Source organism: Malaclemys terrapin, chromosome 13 (assembly GCF_027887155.1).
Source record: "Malaclemys terrapin pileata isolate rMalTer1 chromosome 13, rMalTer1.hap1, whole genome shotgun sequence".
Classification (NCBI taxonomy): domain Eukaryota; kingdom Metazoa; phylum Chordata; order Testudines; family Emydidae; genus Malaclemys; species Malaclemys terrapin.
The window spans coordinates 41,091,853-41,109,989 of record NC_071517.1 but is presented as its reverse complement, the minus strand read 5'-3'; the positions used below and the strand labels follow the sequence as shown (position 1 = coordinate 41,109,989).

General features: G+C 50.3%; 1 protein-coding gene across 1 annotated transcript; it reads left to right on the top strand.

The window, feature by feature from the left end:
- The first annotated feature begins 3,920 nt into the window (after window positions 1-3,920).
- On the top strand, window positions 3,921-10,331 carry LOC128847506 (zinc finger protein 585A-like). Its single transcript, XM_054046984.1, has 6 exons — window positions 3,921-4,140; window positions 6,176-6,263; window positions 6,692-6,818; window positions 7,327-7,440; window positions 7,774-7,990; window positions 8,243-10,331. Exons 2-6 carry the CDS (start codon window positions 6,240-6,242, stop codon window positions 10,137-10,139), a joined length of 2,379 nt encoding a protein of 792 aa, XP_053902959.1. The 5' UTR covers window positions 3,921-4,140; window positions 6,176-6,239; the 3' UTR covers window positions 10,140-10,331.
- The last annotated feature ends 7,806 nt before the right edge of the window (window positions 10,332-18,137 follow it).

Below are 18,137 nucleotides of genomic sequence, written 5' to 3'. Positions count from 1 at the left end.
TTAAAGGAATTCACAACACAGGCCCCGCCCAGGATCCCGGCTCTCTCCCCCGCCCAGCATCCCGGCTGCCGCCATGACTGGTTAAGGCCCGCAAAGCACAGGGGGAGAGGCTAGAATTGCTCTGGGCCCAGTGGAATGCTTTTTAGAGTAGGGGTGCAGTGCCCCCCCTTATCCCTGTCTGTGCCCCCCCAATCCCTTGAGGTGGGGCTGGGAGCAGGGCCATGACTCCAGGAAAGGGGGAGTCAGGATGCAGACATGGGTAAGGGGCCTGAGGCTGGATATGGAAGCTGATGAAGTCATCCTCATCATACTGGAATTCCCCGCCCCCCGGGGGTGTCCCAGTCCATGGCCTGCACCCCGTGGAACCCTGGGGGAGGGCAGGGACAGAACTAGGTCAGCAGCCAGAAGTGCTCAAAGATCATGAGTTTACCACTCCCTGTCCCCCCCAATCAGTTACAGAGATTACCAAGTTCGGAGGCTTTTATTTGTCCTCTGGATTTGCACCTTTCTGGGGACACTGGGAAGAAAGGTCCTGTCACCTAGAGCCTGACGGCGTGTGGCCACCGCCAGAGCACGTGTCTGAGCCACAGAATCCCTGCAGCACAGTCAGGGCCTGGGCAGGAGGCCTGGGACATGGGAGGGACAGACAGTGAGCTGCCCTGGCATCCCACAGATGCTGTTTGTGCTTCCCCCAGGCTCTCACAGTGGCAGTACTGGCCCGCTCTTCTTCACCCCCCTGCTCTCTCCTGCAGGTATCAGCATGGATTGGTGGGGGCCCTTCGGGGGTGGGAGCCATCAGCGTTAGTGCACAACTGATTTCACATCCATTGGACTCAGAGAAATACCTTTCCAGTGTCCCCCTGCACCACTGCCATCACCCCTCTGCTATAGATGTGAAACTTGATTGACATATGTGATCGCTCTGATCAGCATCTGTATGTGGAGAGGCTGGGGTCCCCCCCACTCCCCTTAGTGTTGAAAGGCGCTGGATTTCAGCGCCTCTTGCATTCCACAGGTGCCGGGAAAGGCAGAGCGAGCTGCGATGTGAATCCACGTGATCGCTTTTAGTCCACAGCCCCAGCTCTGCCTCCACGCTGGGCATCAGTGTAATTCCTGCTTCCCCCAGGGAGATCAGACCCACTCCATGTGTTCAACCTCCCAGGAAGCGGAGAAATCAGACTAATGCCTAGATTCCAAGGCCAGAAGGGATCACAGAGATATAATCTCATCTGCCCTCCTCTAGACCAGCCCAGAGACCTGCCCCCAAATAATTCCTACCACAGAGCTTTTCTATTTGTCTGACAATTTTATTCTTAACTATTGTTTTGACTAATTTGCTCAGTACCGACGTTAGACTTACCGGTCTGTAATTGCCGGGATCACCTCTAGAGCCCTTTTTAAATATTGGCGTTACATTAGCTAACTTCCAGTCATTGGGTACAGAAGCCGATTTAAAGGACAGGTTACAAACCTTAGTTAATAGTTCCGCAAGTTCCATCTGGTCCCGGTGACTTGTTAATGTTAAGTTTATCAATTAATTCCAAAACCTCCTCTAGTGACACTTCAATCTGTAACAATTGCTCAGATTTGTCACCTACAAAAGCCGGATCAGGTTTGGGACTCCCTCTAACCTCCTCAGCCGTGAAGACTGAAGCAAAGAATCCGTTTAGTTTCTCCACAATGACTTTGTTGTCGTTAAGCGCTCCTTTTGTATCTCGATCATCAAGGGGCCCCACTGGTTGTTTAGCAGGCTTCCTGCTTCTGATGTACTTAAAAAACATTTTGTTATTACCTTTGGAGTTTTTGGCTAGCCATTCTTCAAACTCCTCTTTGGCTTTTCTTATTACATTTTTGCACTTAATTTGGCAGCGTTTATGCTCCTTTCTATTTGCCTCACTTGGATTTGACTTCCACTTTTTAAAGGAAGTCTTTTTATCTCTCACTGCTTCTTTTACATGGTTGTCAAGCCACAGTGGCTCTTTTTTAGTTCTTTTACTGTGTTTCTTAATTTGGGGTATACATTGAAGTTGGGCCTCTATTATGGTGTCTTTAAAAAGCGCCCATGCAGCTTGCAGGGATTTCACTTTAGTCACTGTACTTTTTAACTTCTGTTTAACTAACCCCTTCATTTTTGCATAGTTCCCCCTTTTGAAATTAAATGCCACAGTGTTGGGCTGTTGAGATGTTCTTCCCACCACAGGGATGTTAAATGCTATTGTATGGCTTGTGGGTAAAACACATGACTGGGGCTCTGGTGAGGGGCAGTCAGTTCCTGCCTCCACTGTGAATTCCCTGCTCCTCTGTCAGTGCCTCAGTTTCCCACGAGTGTGTCTCTCGCTCCCCATAACTTTAGAATAGGAACACTACCGAACTGGAGCTGGTTGAATATTGGCAATTTTGAAATTAAAAAAAAAACATTTCAAAAGGGAACAAAAAAGCTTCAGTTCAGACCCCTCCTATTGTTTCATTTTGATCCCGGAGGTTTATTTTGGTTTGCTGGTCACTTTTTATGAAATATGATGCGGTACCATGTTGGCAACAGGAACTGAAATGATTAAAAATGTCACCAAAATCTATATACTGCTGCAAAACATTTTGATGTTGATAAAACTGGAGTTTTGGGATCTGGCAGACTGGGGCTGGACTGGCTCTGGAGAGAGATCAGTACACAGGCGCTCAGCGGACTCCCCTCCACCCGGAGAGCCGATTGCAGAGTTGGACACTGAGGAGTTGCTGATATTCAGAACAGAGTTCGTGCCACTGTTTCTGTAGCATCCCTGCCAGCTGTCAGCCTGCTCCAGCAGCGGGGCTCTCAGCCATGCAGTGAGAGATGGACACACCTGGGGAGAGCAGGGGAGATGTGCAAGAGGCAGAGGAAGAGTGAGGAGCAGCTGGGGAGGAGAATGGCTCTTCTTGCCAAAAGGGGAAGCATGGTCAGGAGGGAAAGGGGTAGGGGGAAGGAACGGGGAGATGGAGTGGTGGGCAAGGGGCATGGGATGGGGAAGAGAAGGGGAGAAGGGAAGCGGGGGCAGAGGGAGAAGCTGGGTTGGTTTGTAAACAGTGTCCTCTGCTGGGCTGCGCAGAACAGCGCTGCTCCTGTTGTACTGTGCCTCATTGTGCCCTGCCCACCCGCCCTTCCCTCTGGAGACTGACCATCCCGCCTCCTGCACCTTGCCCTGTGGGGGCCCACAAATAGGTTAGGCATTGGGCCCACAAAAAGTTAATCCGGCCCTGCAGAGTGGGGCTAAGAGTTTTCCTTTCGCCTTTCTGATTGTGTCCTGATTTTTTATTACTTGCTGTTTTGTAAATTGCATTTGTTCTGAACTACAGAAAATGGTCAGGGAAGAGGTCAGGGAAGCGTCCATAGCGAAGAAAGTACCCAGAGTGGGGACGCTCTAGCCCGTGTCCTGAGTGGTCACAACCAGGTTTGGGGGCAAGCCCCTCAGGAAGCCTGGGCCCAGCCTTGTCGGGGTTATAAGGACTTTGCCACACAGGAGAGTGGAAGGGGAGCCCGCAAGGTGAGGCAGGCTCTGGGTGAAGGGAGTGAGGACTCAGAGCCTTCTACTATTCGATTCCACCCGGGGGGTGTTTAAGTCAGGAAAGTTTCCCCGTCTACCTCTGTGCATGTTTACTGGTTTCTCCTAAAGTTCATTAAGTATTTTGGGAAAATGTGTCGGAGCGGCCACCAGTGACAGCTGCTGGCCTTACTCTGAGGCCGCCAAAAAATTTGGTTGTGAGAACCCCTGGGCTAGATGCTCATGATGGGCCCTTCTGACCTTAGAGCTTGTGAGTGGAACAGAAGCTGAACACAGAGAGAAGTCAAGGAAGTCGGTTGATCGCTAGGACCCAGGAGCAGCTGGGAGGCGGCTCTGGGGGGAGCGATCGCTGGGCTCAGTCCGGGCAGCACGAAGTGACTCGCAGCCGCTGCGGGGACTCTGGCTCCAGGCTCCTGGCGAGATCCCCGAGCCCCGGCGGCTGGTGCTGGGAGCCCGGAGCCCGGGCTGCAGCCGGGAGAGGGGAATCTCCAGCAGGGCCCTTCCCGCTGCTCCCCAGGAGCCTCTCCCAGGGCAGAGCCCCCAGCCCGGCCAGGCCCCTTCCCGGCCCGGCCCCTGCCCCAGGGGGGCCCCGTTCGGAGGGAAGGTAAGAGACACCCGCCCGGCTGCAGGGGGAGGTTTGGCCCCAGGCTGCTCCCAGCGGAGCTGGCTGCGATTCCCGCCCTGGGCCCGGGAAAGCTGCCGCCAGCTCCCGGTGTGTGCGGGGCGGGGGCAGGATCACGTTATCACCCATCTCTCCCGCCCCATCTGCTGCTTTGTTTCCCTGCCCCAGGCCTCGCTGATCTGGACGGAGGCTGCAGCTCAGGGAGATCTGAGGGTGGCAGAATGTGGCAGGGGCCAAACTGAATGCAAGTGGGGGGGGCCAGCTGGGGGTCGGGGAAGGAGAGGTGCTCAGGGCAGGCCCGGCTCTAGGTTTTTTGCAGCCCCAAGCAAAAAATTTTTTGGCTGTCCCCCACTCCAGCCTTGGGCTCCCCCTCTCACCAGTTCCCTCCCACACCCCCTGCCGCCCCAGCCCTGGGCTCCCCCCCCGAAACGTGACCTCCTCGTTCACCACACCAATCCCTGTTTACACTTGCAGTGGGGATCAAACTATTTCTCCTATTTTTATTTCACTTTAGTATAAATCTCACCCCCCCCCCGTCCCCCGCAACCCCATCTTTAGTGCTCCAAATGCACATGGACGGCATAGGGACTAACCCTCAAACCTTGTACCCAGAAAGGGATGGGGAGCTAGTAAAGACGGTTCAGGCAGAGGAGTGGGTGTGGGGTGCTTGGGGGCTCTACACTGGCAGAGAAGCGGGGTGTGATGTACTCGCGGAGGAGGGTGGAGGAAGAGAGGGGGTATCAGGACGGTTGCGGGAGAAGAGGTGCAGGGGAAAGGGGAGGTGCGGGAGGAGAGGGCTGGGGGAGGGTACAAGGGGAAGGGGTGCAGCGAAGGAGCGATGGGGGGAGGTACAAGTGGAGGGGCTGCGAGTGGGATGGGGGGTACAAGGGCTGAGAGGGGCAGGCGCTGACAGCTGCTTCCCCAGCCCCGTGCAGGCAGAGCTGAGAGGACAGACACTGACCCCCAGGTGCCTGAGCTGCGGGGGTCCCCCGACAGGGCAGTATCCCCCGCTGCCCCGCTCGGAGCCGGGCTCTGCCTCTCCCCGCCCAGGGCAGGCAGTGCAGGGCTGAGGCGGGGGAGGTGCGCGGCGAGCTGGGTCCGGAGGCAGGAGGGGGCGGCGGCAGCTCCCTGTCAGCTCGGGCTGCCCAGCCACTCGCCCTGTCAGCGCGCGAGCCGGGATCCGCCCCCTGCCCACCCCGCGGCGCCTGCACAGTCCCCTCGGGCGGGGAAACGCCGCGCCGCCCTGGGGAGACTCAGAGCAGCAGCAGGACCCCTCCCCCCTCCCCGGCTCCTCACCCCCAGGCTGGGCTGCAGGTCAGGCTGCCCAGCCGCTGGAGAGCCGGAGCATCATCCCCCGGAGCTGAGCCCCTCTCGCCGCCGCAGCCGGGCTCAGCTCCCGGGATGACGCTCCGGGTCTCCAGCGGCCGGGCAGCCTGATCTGCAGTCCAGCCTGTGCGACTCCGGCTGCCATGAGCGCCACCTAGCGACTGCAGCCAGAACTGCAGCGTCAGCTCCAGCACAGCCTGAAAGCCTCAGTGACAGGGAACAGCTTGGTTCAGGATCAGCTCCTACTTTTTGCGCCCGAAGGGAAAAAAAAAGGGGGGAGGCTGGAGTGCCGCCCCTTGGACAGTGCCGCCCTGGCTTGAAGGGGTTTCCATCCTATCCAGTGTTTACAGTTTGGTTCAATGGCTCTCAGCGCCCCCCATGGTACGGATTGTTTCAGCCCCGCTGCCTGGGACTCGGAGCCAGGGATAAGAATGTGGTACAGCTGGCGGGGGGTGAACCTAGGGTTGAGGGAGGCAAGCCCCCTACACCCAGTGTAGGGGCAGGACCCCAGCCCCTGAGAACCCCCAATAACCCCCCCACCTGCTGAGCATGTGGCCCCAGCCTCCCCAGCATGGTAGAGTCCTAGAATCTTAGCATCTGTCTGCAGAGAGAGAGCCTGGGGGGAATCGGGGGGTGACATGGACTCAAGCCCCTTCTGTAACCTCCCCCATCGCCCCTCTCGCCCCAACAGGCTGAGGAATCACGCCCACGTTTCGCTCCAGTTCATCCCATCTTCCAGGGGACAGGGAAGGGAAATGTCTGTGATGGAGCCAGCTCAGGTAGGGGATTTTTAGGGAGCTTTTGGTGGTGGGGGAGGGGTATTGTATTTCTGAACCAGGAAACACCCCGCTGGGCAGGGTTGGGAAAACTGACAAGACTCCCAGTGCTGGAGCCTGACCCCACTGTCCAGAGGCTGCTGTGAAATACGAAGGGATGCAGTTGGTATTCCTGTCCCTGTCCCCAGCTCAGAGCTCTGCTTCCCATATCAGCCTGTGGCTGGCAGGCATGTGGTAAATGAAAAGACCCTGCCCACCTCCGTGTACTAGGGAGGACAAGGAGCTCTCACCTTTTACCCACTCCCTGAAGCCTCCTGGATGCTCTGAGCAGGGTGCGGGGAGGATTCTGCTTCTCTGTCTCTCCTCCCCTATGACTAGTGGTATTGTGGCTGGGGCAGCAGGTTTTGAGTGGGGGATTCTTGTTGTTTCAGATGCTGGTGACCTTCGAGGAGGTGGCTGTGTATTTCACCCAGGGGCAGGGGGCTCTGCTGGACCCCGCTCAGAGAGCCCTCTACAGGGACGTCATGCGGGAGAACTACGAGATGGTGACCTCGCTGGGTAAGGGATTCCTGGCCCCTTGGTTATTGGAAGTTGGTGGGGGGCGGGGTCTGTGTGTCTGACACTGGTCAGGTTCTTCCCTCATTACTCTCCAATGAGACCAGGGTGTCAAAACCTAAGACACATACTAAATCATCCTGATCCCCCTAGTTTGCAAGGTGGAGAACCCATGTATTGTCCTGTCTGTGTTGTTTCTCGGTCGCTCACAGAATCCCTCTTCTCCCTCCTACTTGGGAACAGCTGCAGCCATGTGGAGGGCTCTGGGTTCCACGGGTTTAGAAATAGGCAGGGGTTTAACACTAGAGCTGGGTGTGCATCACAATTCTCCTCACCTCGCCACATGTCTGCCTCCCCCGAGGGGTCTCAGTGACCACGTTCCCGTCCTCTTAGATTCCACATTCCCCAGCACAGTACAGGGAAAGGTTCCGCTCACAGAATGTCCTTTCTGACAGACGCTCTCTCAGTCCTCCGCACACCCTGATCTGATCTGATTTCACTCCCTGCACAGGATTCCCCCTTCCCAAACCGGACCTGATCACCCGGCTGGAACGAGGGGAAGAGCCGTGGGTGCCTGATCTCCAGGCCTGTGAGGAAAGAGAGATCCCGAGAGGCGCCCACACAGGTGAGGACTGACACACAAACCATCTGGGGAATGAAGGACAAATCTGAGAATCCCAAAAATGTGGTATCAATAAGTGCCCTTAGTTCCTTCCTCATCTCACCCAGGGCAGGGCTACAATCAGCAGATATGACTGACATCGCTTTCCACCTCTCCTGTTACCTGCAGGAGTTTCCTTCTGAACTTTCCTTCTCTGTGAACTTTTGGGTGGGAAGTGGAGACAGAATCCAATTGCTCCGTCTGTGCAGCTTCAGGGGTTTGGGGTTTTTCCTTGCTGCTATTCCTGTTAATTTCTCCCCACCACAATGACTTCTGTCTGGATTCTCTCTCTCCCAGCAGGTGATGGGACAGTGAGTGAGAATGAGGAGGAGAATCAACAGCAGGAAGTTCCTGGGCACGGGGAATCACAGGGGACCTCTGGGGGCAGACCCCATAAGTGCTTAGACTGTGGAAAAAGTTTCATGTGGTGGTCACACCTCATTTTACATCAGCGAATCCACACAGGAGAGAGACCCCACAAGTGCTTAATCTGTGGAAAAAGTTTCATACGGAGGTCAGACCTTGTTGTACATCAGGCAATTCACACTGGAAAGAGACCCCATAAATGCTTAATCTGTGGGAAAAGTTTCATACGGAGGTCAGTACTTGTTAAACATCTGGCAATCCACACTGGAGAGAGACCCCATAAGTGCTTAGACTGTGGAAAAAGTTTCATACAGAAGTCACACCTTGTTGTACATCAGGCAATCCACACTGGAGAGAGACCCCATAAATGCTTTATCTGTGGGAAAAGTTTCATACGGAGGTCAGCCCTTCTTATACATCAAGCAGTCCACACTGGAGAGAGACCCCATAAGTGCTTAGACTGTGGAAAAAGTTTCAAACGGAGGTCAGCCCTTCTTATACATCAAGAAGTCCACACTGGAGAGAGACCCCATAAGTGCTTAGACTGTGGAAAAAGTTTCATACGGAAGTCAAACCTTCTTAAACATCATGCAATACACACAGGAGAGAAATCTCATAAATGTTTGGACTGTGGGAAAAGTTTCGCACAAAGATCAACTCTTATGGTACATAAGGCAATCCACACTGGAGACAGACCCCATAAGTGCTTAATTTGTGGGAAAAGTTTCATACGGAGGTCAGCCCTACTTGATCATCAGGCAATCCACACAAGAGAGAAATCCCATAAATGTTTGGACTGTGGGAAAAGTTTCACACAAAGATCAAATCTTATGGCACATAAGGCAATCCACACTGGCGAGAGACCACATAGGTGCTTAATCTGTGGAAAAAGTTTCATATGGAGGTCAAACCTTGTTAAACATCAAGCCATCCACACTAGGGACAGACCCCATAAGTGCTTAGACTGTGGAAAAAGTTTCATACGGAAGTCAAACCTTATTAAACATCATGCAATACACACAGGAGAGAAATCCCATAAATGTTTGGACTGTGGGAAAAGTTTTGCACAAAGATCAACTCTTATGGCACATAAGGCAATCCACACTGGAGAGAGACCCCATAAGTGCTTAGACTGTGGAAAAAGTTTCATACAGAGGTCAACCCTACTTCATCATCAGGCAATACACGCAGGAGAGAAATCCCATAAATGTTTGGACTGTGGGAAAAATTTCACACAAAGATCAAATCTTATGGCACATAAGGCAATCCACACTGGAGAGAGACCCCATAAATGCTTAATCTGTGGGAAAAGTTTCATACGGAGGTCAAATCTTATGGCACATCAGGCAATCCACACAAGAGAGAGAACCCACAAGTGCTTAGAGTGTGGAAAAAGTTTCATACGGAGGTCAACCCTACTTAATCATCAGGCAATCCACACAGGAGAGAGACCTCATAAGTGCTTAGACTGTGGGAAAAGTTTCATACGGAGGTCAGACCTTGTTAGACATCAAGCAGTCCACACCGGAGAGAGATCCCATAAGTGCTTAGACTGTGGGAAAAGTTTCATATGGAGGTCAACCCTTGTTAAACATCAGATAATCCACAAAGGAGAGAAATCCCATAAATGTTTGGACTGTGGGAAAAGTTTCACACAAAGATCAAGTCTTCTGGCACATAAGGCAGTCCACACCGGAGAGAGATCCCACAAGTGCTTAATCTGTGGGAAAAGTTTCATACGGAGGTCAGACCTTGTTAAACATCAAGCAGTCCACACTGGAGAGAGACCCCATAAGTGCTTAGACTGTGGAAAAAGTTTCATACAGAGGTCAATCCTACTTAATCATCAGGCAGTCCACACTGGAGAGAGACCTCATAAGTGCTTAGACTGTGGGAAAAGTTTCATACGGAGGTCAGACCTTGTTAAACATCAAGCAGTCCACACCGGAGAGAGATCCCATAAGTGCTTAGACTGTGGGAAAAGTTTCATACATAGGTCAGTCCTTGTTAAACATCAGTTAATCCACACAGGAGAGAAATCCCATAAATGTTTGGACTGTGGGAAAAGTTTCATTCAAAGATCATATCTTATGGCACATCAGACAGTGCACACTGGAGAGAGACCCCACAAGTGCTTAGACTGTAGGAAAAGTTTCAAACAAAGATCAAATCTTATGGCACATCAGGTAATCCACACAGGAGAGAGACCCCACAAGTGCTTAGACTGTGGAAAAAGTTTCATATGGAGGTCCGGCCTTGTTAAACATCAAGCAATCCATACAAGAGGGAAATGTTAACATTTAGATTAAACTTGGGTGTAATAATGTCATTGTGTATATATATATATCTTTAAAGTTTGTGGTAAACTGTCTATGAACGGCTTTGTGGGTAATTAATTACCTTATGTATCAGAGGGGTAGCCGTGTTAGTCTGAATCTGTAAAAAGCAACAGAGGGTCCAGTGGCACCTTTAAGACTAACAGAAGTATTGGGAGCATAAGCTTTCATGGGTAAGAACCTCACTTCTTCAGATGCAAGACTTGCATCTGAAGAAGTGAGGTTCTTACCCACGAAAGCTTATGCTCCCAATATTTCTGTTAGTCTTAAAGGTGCCACAGGACCCTCTGTTGCTAATTACCTTATGTTAATCCATGTAGTTTTATTACCTGTGATGTTTGTGAAGTAGGAGGTTACTTCCAAAACCTATTGTTCACCCAGGGACTGCCTGCTGTCGAGAGGCTGCAAAAATGTCTATATAAACTCTTGAGACCTGATCGTTTTATCTCAGATCTTTTTAAGCTTTATTTAGGGGGCGTTTGAGTCGTAAGACTGAGATCTTCAGTCCCCTCTGGACTGCCCTGATATTGAACATTTGGACATTGGACTAGAGCGTGATGAAATGATTCTGAAAAGGACTCTCTTCAATTCTAACGTGCCATCTCTATGGTGAAACTGACCTAAGGACTCTATTCGCGTTTGTATGTCTAATGACCTTTTAGCCAATACTGTCTTTTCTTCTTTTAATAAATGGTTGTTTCATTAACAAGAATTGGCTGTAAGTGGGTATTTGGGTAAGAACTGAAGTATCATTAACTTGGTGGGTGATGTGTCTGCTTGTTTGGGATTGGTAGAATACTTTATATGATGAAGATTTTCAGGAATTCCCATCAGAATCTCAGAGGACATTTCCCCACATCAGTTATCGTTACAGACTTGCCTCTGTTGCTTCTCTGTCAAATCAGTTATTTTGTTGAAGCATCTCCCATACCATGAAGGGTTTACAGAGCTGAATGATGCATCATGCCTGTGCCAGGCAACTTTTAGTGAAATTAGCTTGTAATTAAAATCCAAAGTTATTACCCATTAAACATGACAGCAATTCCCTACCTTGTACTCCTGGGCAGCTTCCTCTATGGGAACCACCGTGTGAGCTCTGTGAGCCCCGGACAGATGGCAAACCACACAGATGGGGGTTTGATCCTCTTCACAGAACAGTTTCAGAGTCTCCTGGTGTTCCCCACACACCCCGTCCCCTCCTGCTCCCTTTGCTGCTTGTAAACTCAGCCAATTGGCGATTTCTACCATGTTTGCCAGCTGCCTGTTCAGCCTGACATTTCTCTGTTGCACAGTTTCTGAGGGCAGGAGACGGCTGTATCGGATCCCTCCCAGCACTGGCCGACGTGCCTGCACTGCAGAGTGACAGCTTCTGTGAAATACTGCAGACAAATGGGATATGGAGCTTCCTCCTGGAGACTTTCCTGGGGGTTCTCTATGGCCATGGCTCCCTGTGTGGAGTTGTGTGTCTAAGGTGGGATAGTCAGGCTTGGCAGAATTTTTATTTTTAAGCAATTTTATATTTATTGATTTAAACTTTCACAAAAATCTGGGCTTTAAGCATTTCATTCCAATTGTTATCAATTTAAATGTTCACAGTGGTGGGAGATTTAGGGCGGGATCAGACAATATTTGGGTCAGACAATAACTATTTAATGACAGTAGAGACAGATTCAAAAAGTTAAAGCTTTATTCGCATTAAAATAGAGATTGTCAACATCACATGTCAAAATATGCAAAGGAAATATTCTTAAATCAATGTCTAATACGTTATCAGGCAGCATTGTTCTTACTGGGCCTATTGGTAAATTTCAGTTATTAGCAATGGGAGTATTTTTTCTGGTTTGTGTGTGTACAGTGAAATCAACATTTACAGACATCAACCGATAAAAGTCTAATTCTTCCAAGTCCAGTGATATGAAACTCACAGGACAAAACCTAGGTTAAGCTGATATCAATGTTTCAAAGGCCTGATTCTCATGTACAGTAAGGCAGCTCTGGCTCAGTGTAGAGATGTGGTGTTTTCAACACTCATGATTTTATAATGAGTCTCATTGTATTTGTTGTGTTTGTTAAAGCCCCAGCTCCTGGAAGCATATTATGAGGTGAGATTCTTGGCTTTCCTTTGCTAAACAAAGGAAGTTTCCGGCTTTCTTGGTCGCACAGAAAAACTTTAGGCTGCGCTCAGATCGCATTTTAAAGATCTGAGAAGCCAGAAGGCAAATACAGTATCTCCTCACTTAAAGTCGTCCCGGTTAATGCTGTTTCGTTGTTACATTGCTGATCAATTTGGGAACATGCTCATTTCAAGTTGTGCAATGCTCCCTTCTAACGTCCTTTGGCAGCCGCCTGCTTTGTCCATTGCTTGCAGGAAGAGCAGCCCATTACAGCTAGCTTGTGGGCCCTTGGAACCAGGGTGGGCCGGGAGCCCCCCATCAGCTCCCTACTCCCCTAAGTTCCCAATTGCCCGGAGTTCAGCTATCCCTCCCGCCACTGCCATGTGCTGCTCCTGCCCGCTGCCTTGGAGCTGCTCCCTGAGACTCCTGCTTGCTGTGTCGGGGAGAGGGAAGAAAGAGGGGGGGCTAATGTCAGGGCATCCCCCCACCCCCTTGATCCTGCACCCCGCTTACCCCATCCTCCATAGAGCAAGGGGGACACACGACAGGGCTCAGGATGGAGGGAACTTCCTGGCAGCAGCTTGCTGATTAACTTAACAAGGCAGCGTACTTAAGAGTGGGTCAGCTTATTTAAAGGGGAAATGCGCCTCTCTCTCTCACACACACACACACACATACAATGTGTGTCTCTGTCTCTGCCATGCTGTCTCCCCTCCCTTCATTTCTGCTGCCTTGTAGAGTGTGAGAGTTAACCCTTGAGGGCTCAGCCAATTGCTAGTTCATCATTTAGCAGTAAGGCATTCCCTGGGAAATATCCCACCCTCTGACTCCTCCACCTCAACCAAGCTTCACAATAATCATCACTGTGTACCAGTATTAAATTGTTTGTTTAAAACTTTTACTGTGTGTGTGTGTGTGTATATATATATGTTTTGTCTAGTGAAAAAATATTCCCTGAACCTAACGCCTTCATTAACATTAATTCTTATGGGGAAATTGGATTCACTTAACATCGTTTCACTTACAGTTGCATTTTTCAGGAACATAACTACAACGTTAAGTGAAGAGTTACTGTAGAAAGAATTTAACATTTATTATTATGCGTATGTTTCATAAAAGGCAATCACAGCATTTTCAGGGTCCTGACTCATAATTTTCAAAAGTTTGGGGTTAGCAATCCTGTGCCACTGAGAACTCAGGCCTTAAATCTCTATCTGCTACCCATGGAAAGCCCCTTATTTAGTGTGATCATTTATCTAAAACAGCAGAGTTAATGGAAAAGGAAATAGAGAGGCCAAGGTGTGGGAATGCGCATGGACCCGGACTGTGGGTCCAAGCAGCAAATGAGCACAGCCCCCCCAGGATTGGCGGTGAACTAAAGAGATAAATTAGAACTTTCATTTTTTTTTTGTAGGTCCTTAGAGCCTTTGCTGGAGACAAGAGGCCTGACAACAGAAACTGACCACTGCCAAGGCAGTATTGCCAGCAGCACGTAATCAAAGATCATGAGATTGGTTGAAGGAAATGACGTTTTTTTCTTCTAAAAAATTACATTCTGGATCGTATGTTTCTTTGTTTCCAAGCTTTCAGGGTTCGCTCTGGTCACATTGTCAATTTTTTCTATTCAGCCATGAGAGTGAGAAACTGACCTTCATTGAAGTGAGAGCTGAGATGGTCACATAATCACAGGATTGCTGGAGCTGGGGCATTAAGAGAAACACCAGCTAGTGAAGGAGTCAGTGTGAAATCAGGAAAGTTTGCAACAACCCCAATGTGATGTTTTGTGATTTGACGTGAATAGGAAACAGCTGCACTTCTGTAGCTATTGCAGGCCCCTCTCTGGCCCCCATCACGGCACTACCTGAGCACCGCACAAACTTCAATGTGCTGAGCCTCGCCCTGCTGCAGATGGGGAAGGGCTCTTACCCCCATTTTACAAAAGGGAAAGTCAGGACCAGACAGAATAAGTGACTTGCCTGAGTTCACACAGAGCAGGGAACTGAACCTGGGTCTACTCAGGGTAACTTAGGCCTTGTCTACACTTGCAAGTTAGAGCGCATTAAATCAGCCCCGGGCATCTTAACTCCTGAGGTGTCCACACTGGCAAGGCACGTAGAGCGCCCGGACTCCATGGCTGGAGCACTCCTGGTAATCCATCTCCATGAAAAGCATAGAGCTCTGCAGCCATGGCTCTCTCTGGGCACTGGAACTGGCTTAGTTTCACTTTCACAGGAATATGCCCCAGCACCCATAGGTGGCAAGTTATATGGGCCCGTGGTGCCCATGCTCCACCAATACTCCTGAAGGTGGACCCAGCTCCACCAATGTTTGGGCCCCAGGCCCCGTGCTTTGGGGATCCCCGTGCCATGGGTCGGCAATGTGGGGCGCGCTCATCTCGGGGGCAGCTCTCCCCCCCCATCACTGTGAGCTGCTGAGAGGCCCCAGCTCTGACCTGGCTCCCAGCCCATTGGCCAGGAACCCCGGCCAATGGGATCTGCAGTGGGTGGTGCCAGAGCTGCCTGGCCACGCCTCCCCAGCAGGGAGGGGGAGGGAGCCCCAGGCAGCAGCTCTCAGCCCCAGGCAGAGAGAGAGTAGAAGGAGCCTGTCACTGTCAGACAGAGACAGACACAGCTGGTGAGTTGTGGGGACAGACAGATGGAGCCGGGGGAGGGGGAAGGGAGCAGCGATGGGCACCCCAGGGTGGCATAAAATACACAGGACAGAGGGGGCTTCCTGAGGGGGCTATAGCAACCCCCCACCCCCCGCAGAGCAGTCCTGGGCTGTGGCTGGCTCCATCCATCACTCCTCCCATCCCACAGAGACCCACACAATCCTCTGTCCCCCTGAGAGACCCCCCAATGGCCCCTGTGCCCCTGTCATCCCCTCCAGAGAGCCCCCCCTTTGTGCCAGACAATTCCCTCCCCCACTGCCTCCCCTACTCCAAAGTTCCCTACAATCTCCCCCTTTGCTCCCACCCCCCAGCCCATTGGTCGGGAGGCTCCCAGTCTATTGGCCAGCACAGCCAATGGGAGGTGCACCTGAGGCAGGGGGCCTGCTTGCAGATGCAGACCTGGCTGGCCATGCCTCTACAGCACGGGGAGGGGGAGCCACAGGTGAGCAAGCCCCAGTCATCATCATCACAGGCCCAGCAATTCTCTGGATATTTAATTTCACTGAGGCAAGTAATTCAGTCTACTCGTCCTTTCCAGACAGTTTGTGGCTTTTCCTGTAAGAACACTTACAATTTCTTTGCAAAGAAGCCCAGTTATAGTTTTTTTTCACTTGAGACGTATATTTTCTGGTCGTTCATAAGCTCATTTATTTTGTTAACTCGGTTTCATAGGCAATTTTAAAAGTCACTTGAATTGTACCTGTTTTTTTCCATTGGTCCAAAAACACATGGAAGATGTGCCGATTTTTATTTCTGTGGGCCAAACCACGCTGTGTAGAAATGTAAATGTCGGAGCCAGAAAAGCTCTTTAAGGGTAAGGGTCCCTTCAGGAAATTGTCCTCAAGTCATTCATTCTTCTGGGCATTCCATTCTATTGTTCCCTCCTATAGTGATAGTGATCAGTGATTCCACCCACAGGGGAGAGGCAGAAGACTGGGTCCACCCTGCAGTGACTCTGCCTCTACCATTGTTCTCTGTCTGCTCCGTCTACCAGCCCCTTTGGTCTCCCTAGGATTGCCCCTACCGTTACTCCCTCTGGGTCTTCTTTCTCTGGAGCTTCTCATGAAGTAAAGTCTGTCATTACAGGCTCTTATCTCTGTAATGTATTTCATTTTGATGTATTTATTAAGTGTTAGTTAATGCACTATGGGAGTCCCCTTCAGCCCTCTGTATAAATTGATCCTCTTCTTTCCATATGTTTTGTCCATAGGGTTTTCTGCAGCCCTAGGGCAGCCAGCAATAACCCCTGTGCCTTTGCAATGGGGTGAGGGAAGGGGACCATGGGTTCCCTATTTATGTGATTTGCAAGAAGTGTTATCATTCCTCAAGGTACCAAATGTGTTTAAATGATATAAGTGCCTTGTAAAATCCCAAAGCAAGCTCATTTTCATGTCTTATATAATCTCATCTCATATACAGTATACACACGTTTTTCATTAGTTATATGAGTTGAATTTATTATTGTTGTTATTAACTAGGTTACAGGGGGTTTTTTTCAGTGTGGCAACATGTGTGCTACACCTCTACCCCGATATAACGCTATCCTCGGGAGCCAAAAAATCTTACTGCGTTATAGGTGGAACCGTGTTATATCGAACTTGCTTTGATCCACTGGAGTGCACAGCCCCGCCCCCCCGGAGCACTGATTTACTGCATTATATCCGAATTCATGTTATATCGGGTCATGTTATATCAGGGTGGAGGTGTATTTTATGGGTTGAATGATTGAATGACATAATACCCACCTGCCCCCATTGTCCATCACTAAGTCCGGTAATTTTGTCAAGTGTTCATCACACAACATGGTAGTGCCTACCCCTACCTTGTACTTCAGGGGGTCACGGGTTCCAGGGCAGCCTGGGGCGTTAGCGGGGGTCCTGGTGCTGACAGCAGTGAGTGACCTGTCCCCAGCCCATTCCGCTACACCTCGCCAGCTCCCGGCATTGCTGAGGGGCAGGGGCTTCGGGGAAGTGGTGGAGTGGGGGTGGGGTGGGAAGAGGCGGGCGGAGCAGGGTTGCTCGCTGCTGTCGGCACCAGGCACCCCGATTACTCCCCAGGCCACCCTGGACCCCACGTCCCCCTGAAGCACGGGGGTCCCCAAAGTGCGGGGCCTAAGGCACTTGCCCCGGTCCATCCCATGGATGGTATGAATCCACTTGGGCACCACCAAAAATTATACAAACCTGCCACCCATGCGCACCACCTGCAGCAGCCATTGGGGGTGTCCCTCCTTGGAAATGCCTCAGGCTGTTTGCAGAGAGGGAACCAGCCCACTGGTAACATTACAGGCCTGGAGGCTTTGGTGAAAAATGCCTCTGTTCCTGCACTCAGCCCCCTGTGGTGGTGCGAGGGGTCAGTGGGGCTTCACTTGGGCACCAGTCACCTTGGGCATTCCCTGTCATGATGAGTTTGCAGGATGAGGGTCTGTGTGATTAAGGAGTGATATGTAGACTTGGCAGAATTATTTTATATATAAATTTTGTTAGAAAATGTTGATGTTTATTTTTAAGCATTTTTTCCATACTTTTTGAGTTACATTTTCAGTTGCCCAAAAATCTGGGTTTCAGCATTTCTTTCCAAGTTTTATCAACTTACATTTTCATAGCTGTGGGAAATTATGGGGGGATAAGACAATAGCAGGTCAGACTGCAAATTCTTTAAGGACATTGAGATTCAAAATGCTAAAGCTTTATAGCCATTCAACCACAGATTGCCAACATCACCTCTCAAATTATACAAAGTCACTCTCCTTCAATCAAACTCGAATAAGTTCTCAAGCAGCCTTATTTTTACTTTGCGTATCTGTAACTTTCATTTATCAGTTGAAATCTTTTTTCATTGGCTTGTGTGTGCAGCACAATCAACGTTTGCCAACATTTATGAATAAATGTGAATGCTTCCAGGCCTCATGACAGTAAAGTCACAGGCTAAAACTTGGTTAAGTTGGAATCAATGTTTTCAAGACCCGATTCTCATTTAACCTACGGCTGCTCTGGCTCAGTGTAAAGGGGCTGCAGCGTCACCAACTTTCATGATTTTTCACATGAGTCTTGCAATATTTGTGGTGTCCGTTGAAGCCCCAGCTCCTGGAAGCATGTGATGAGGTGAGACTCTCGGCTGTTGTTTTCTAAACAAAGGAAGTATCTCGTTCTCTTTGTGGCAGAGAAAAGCTTA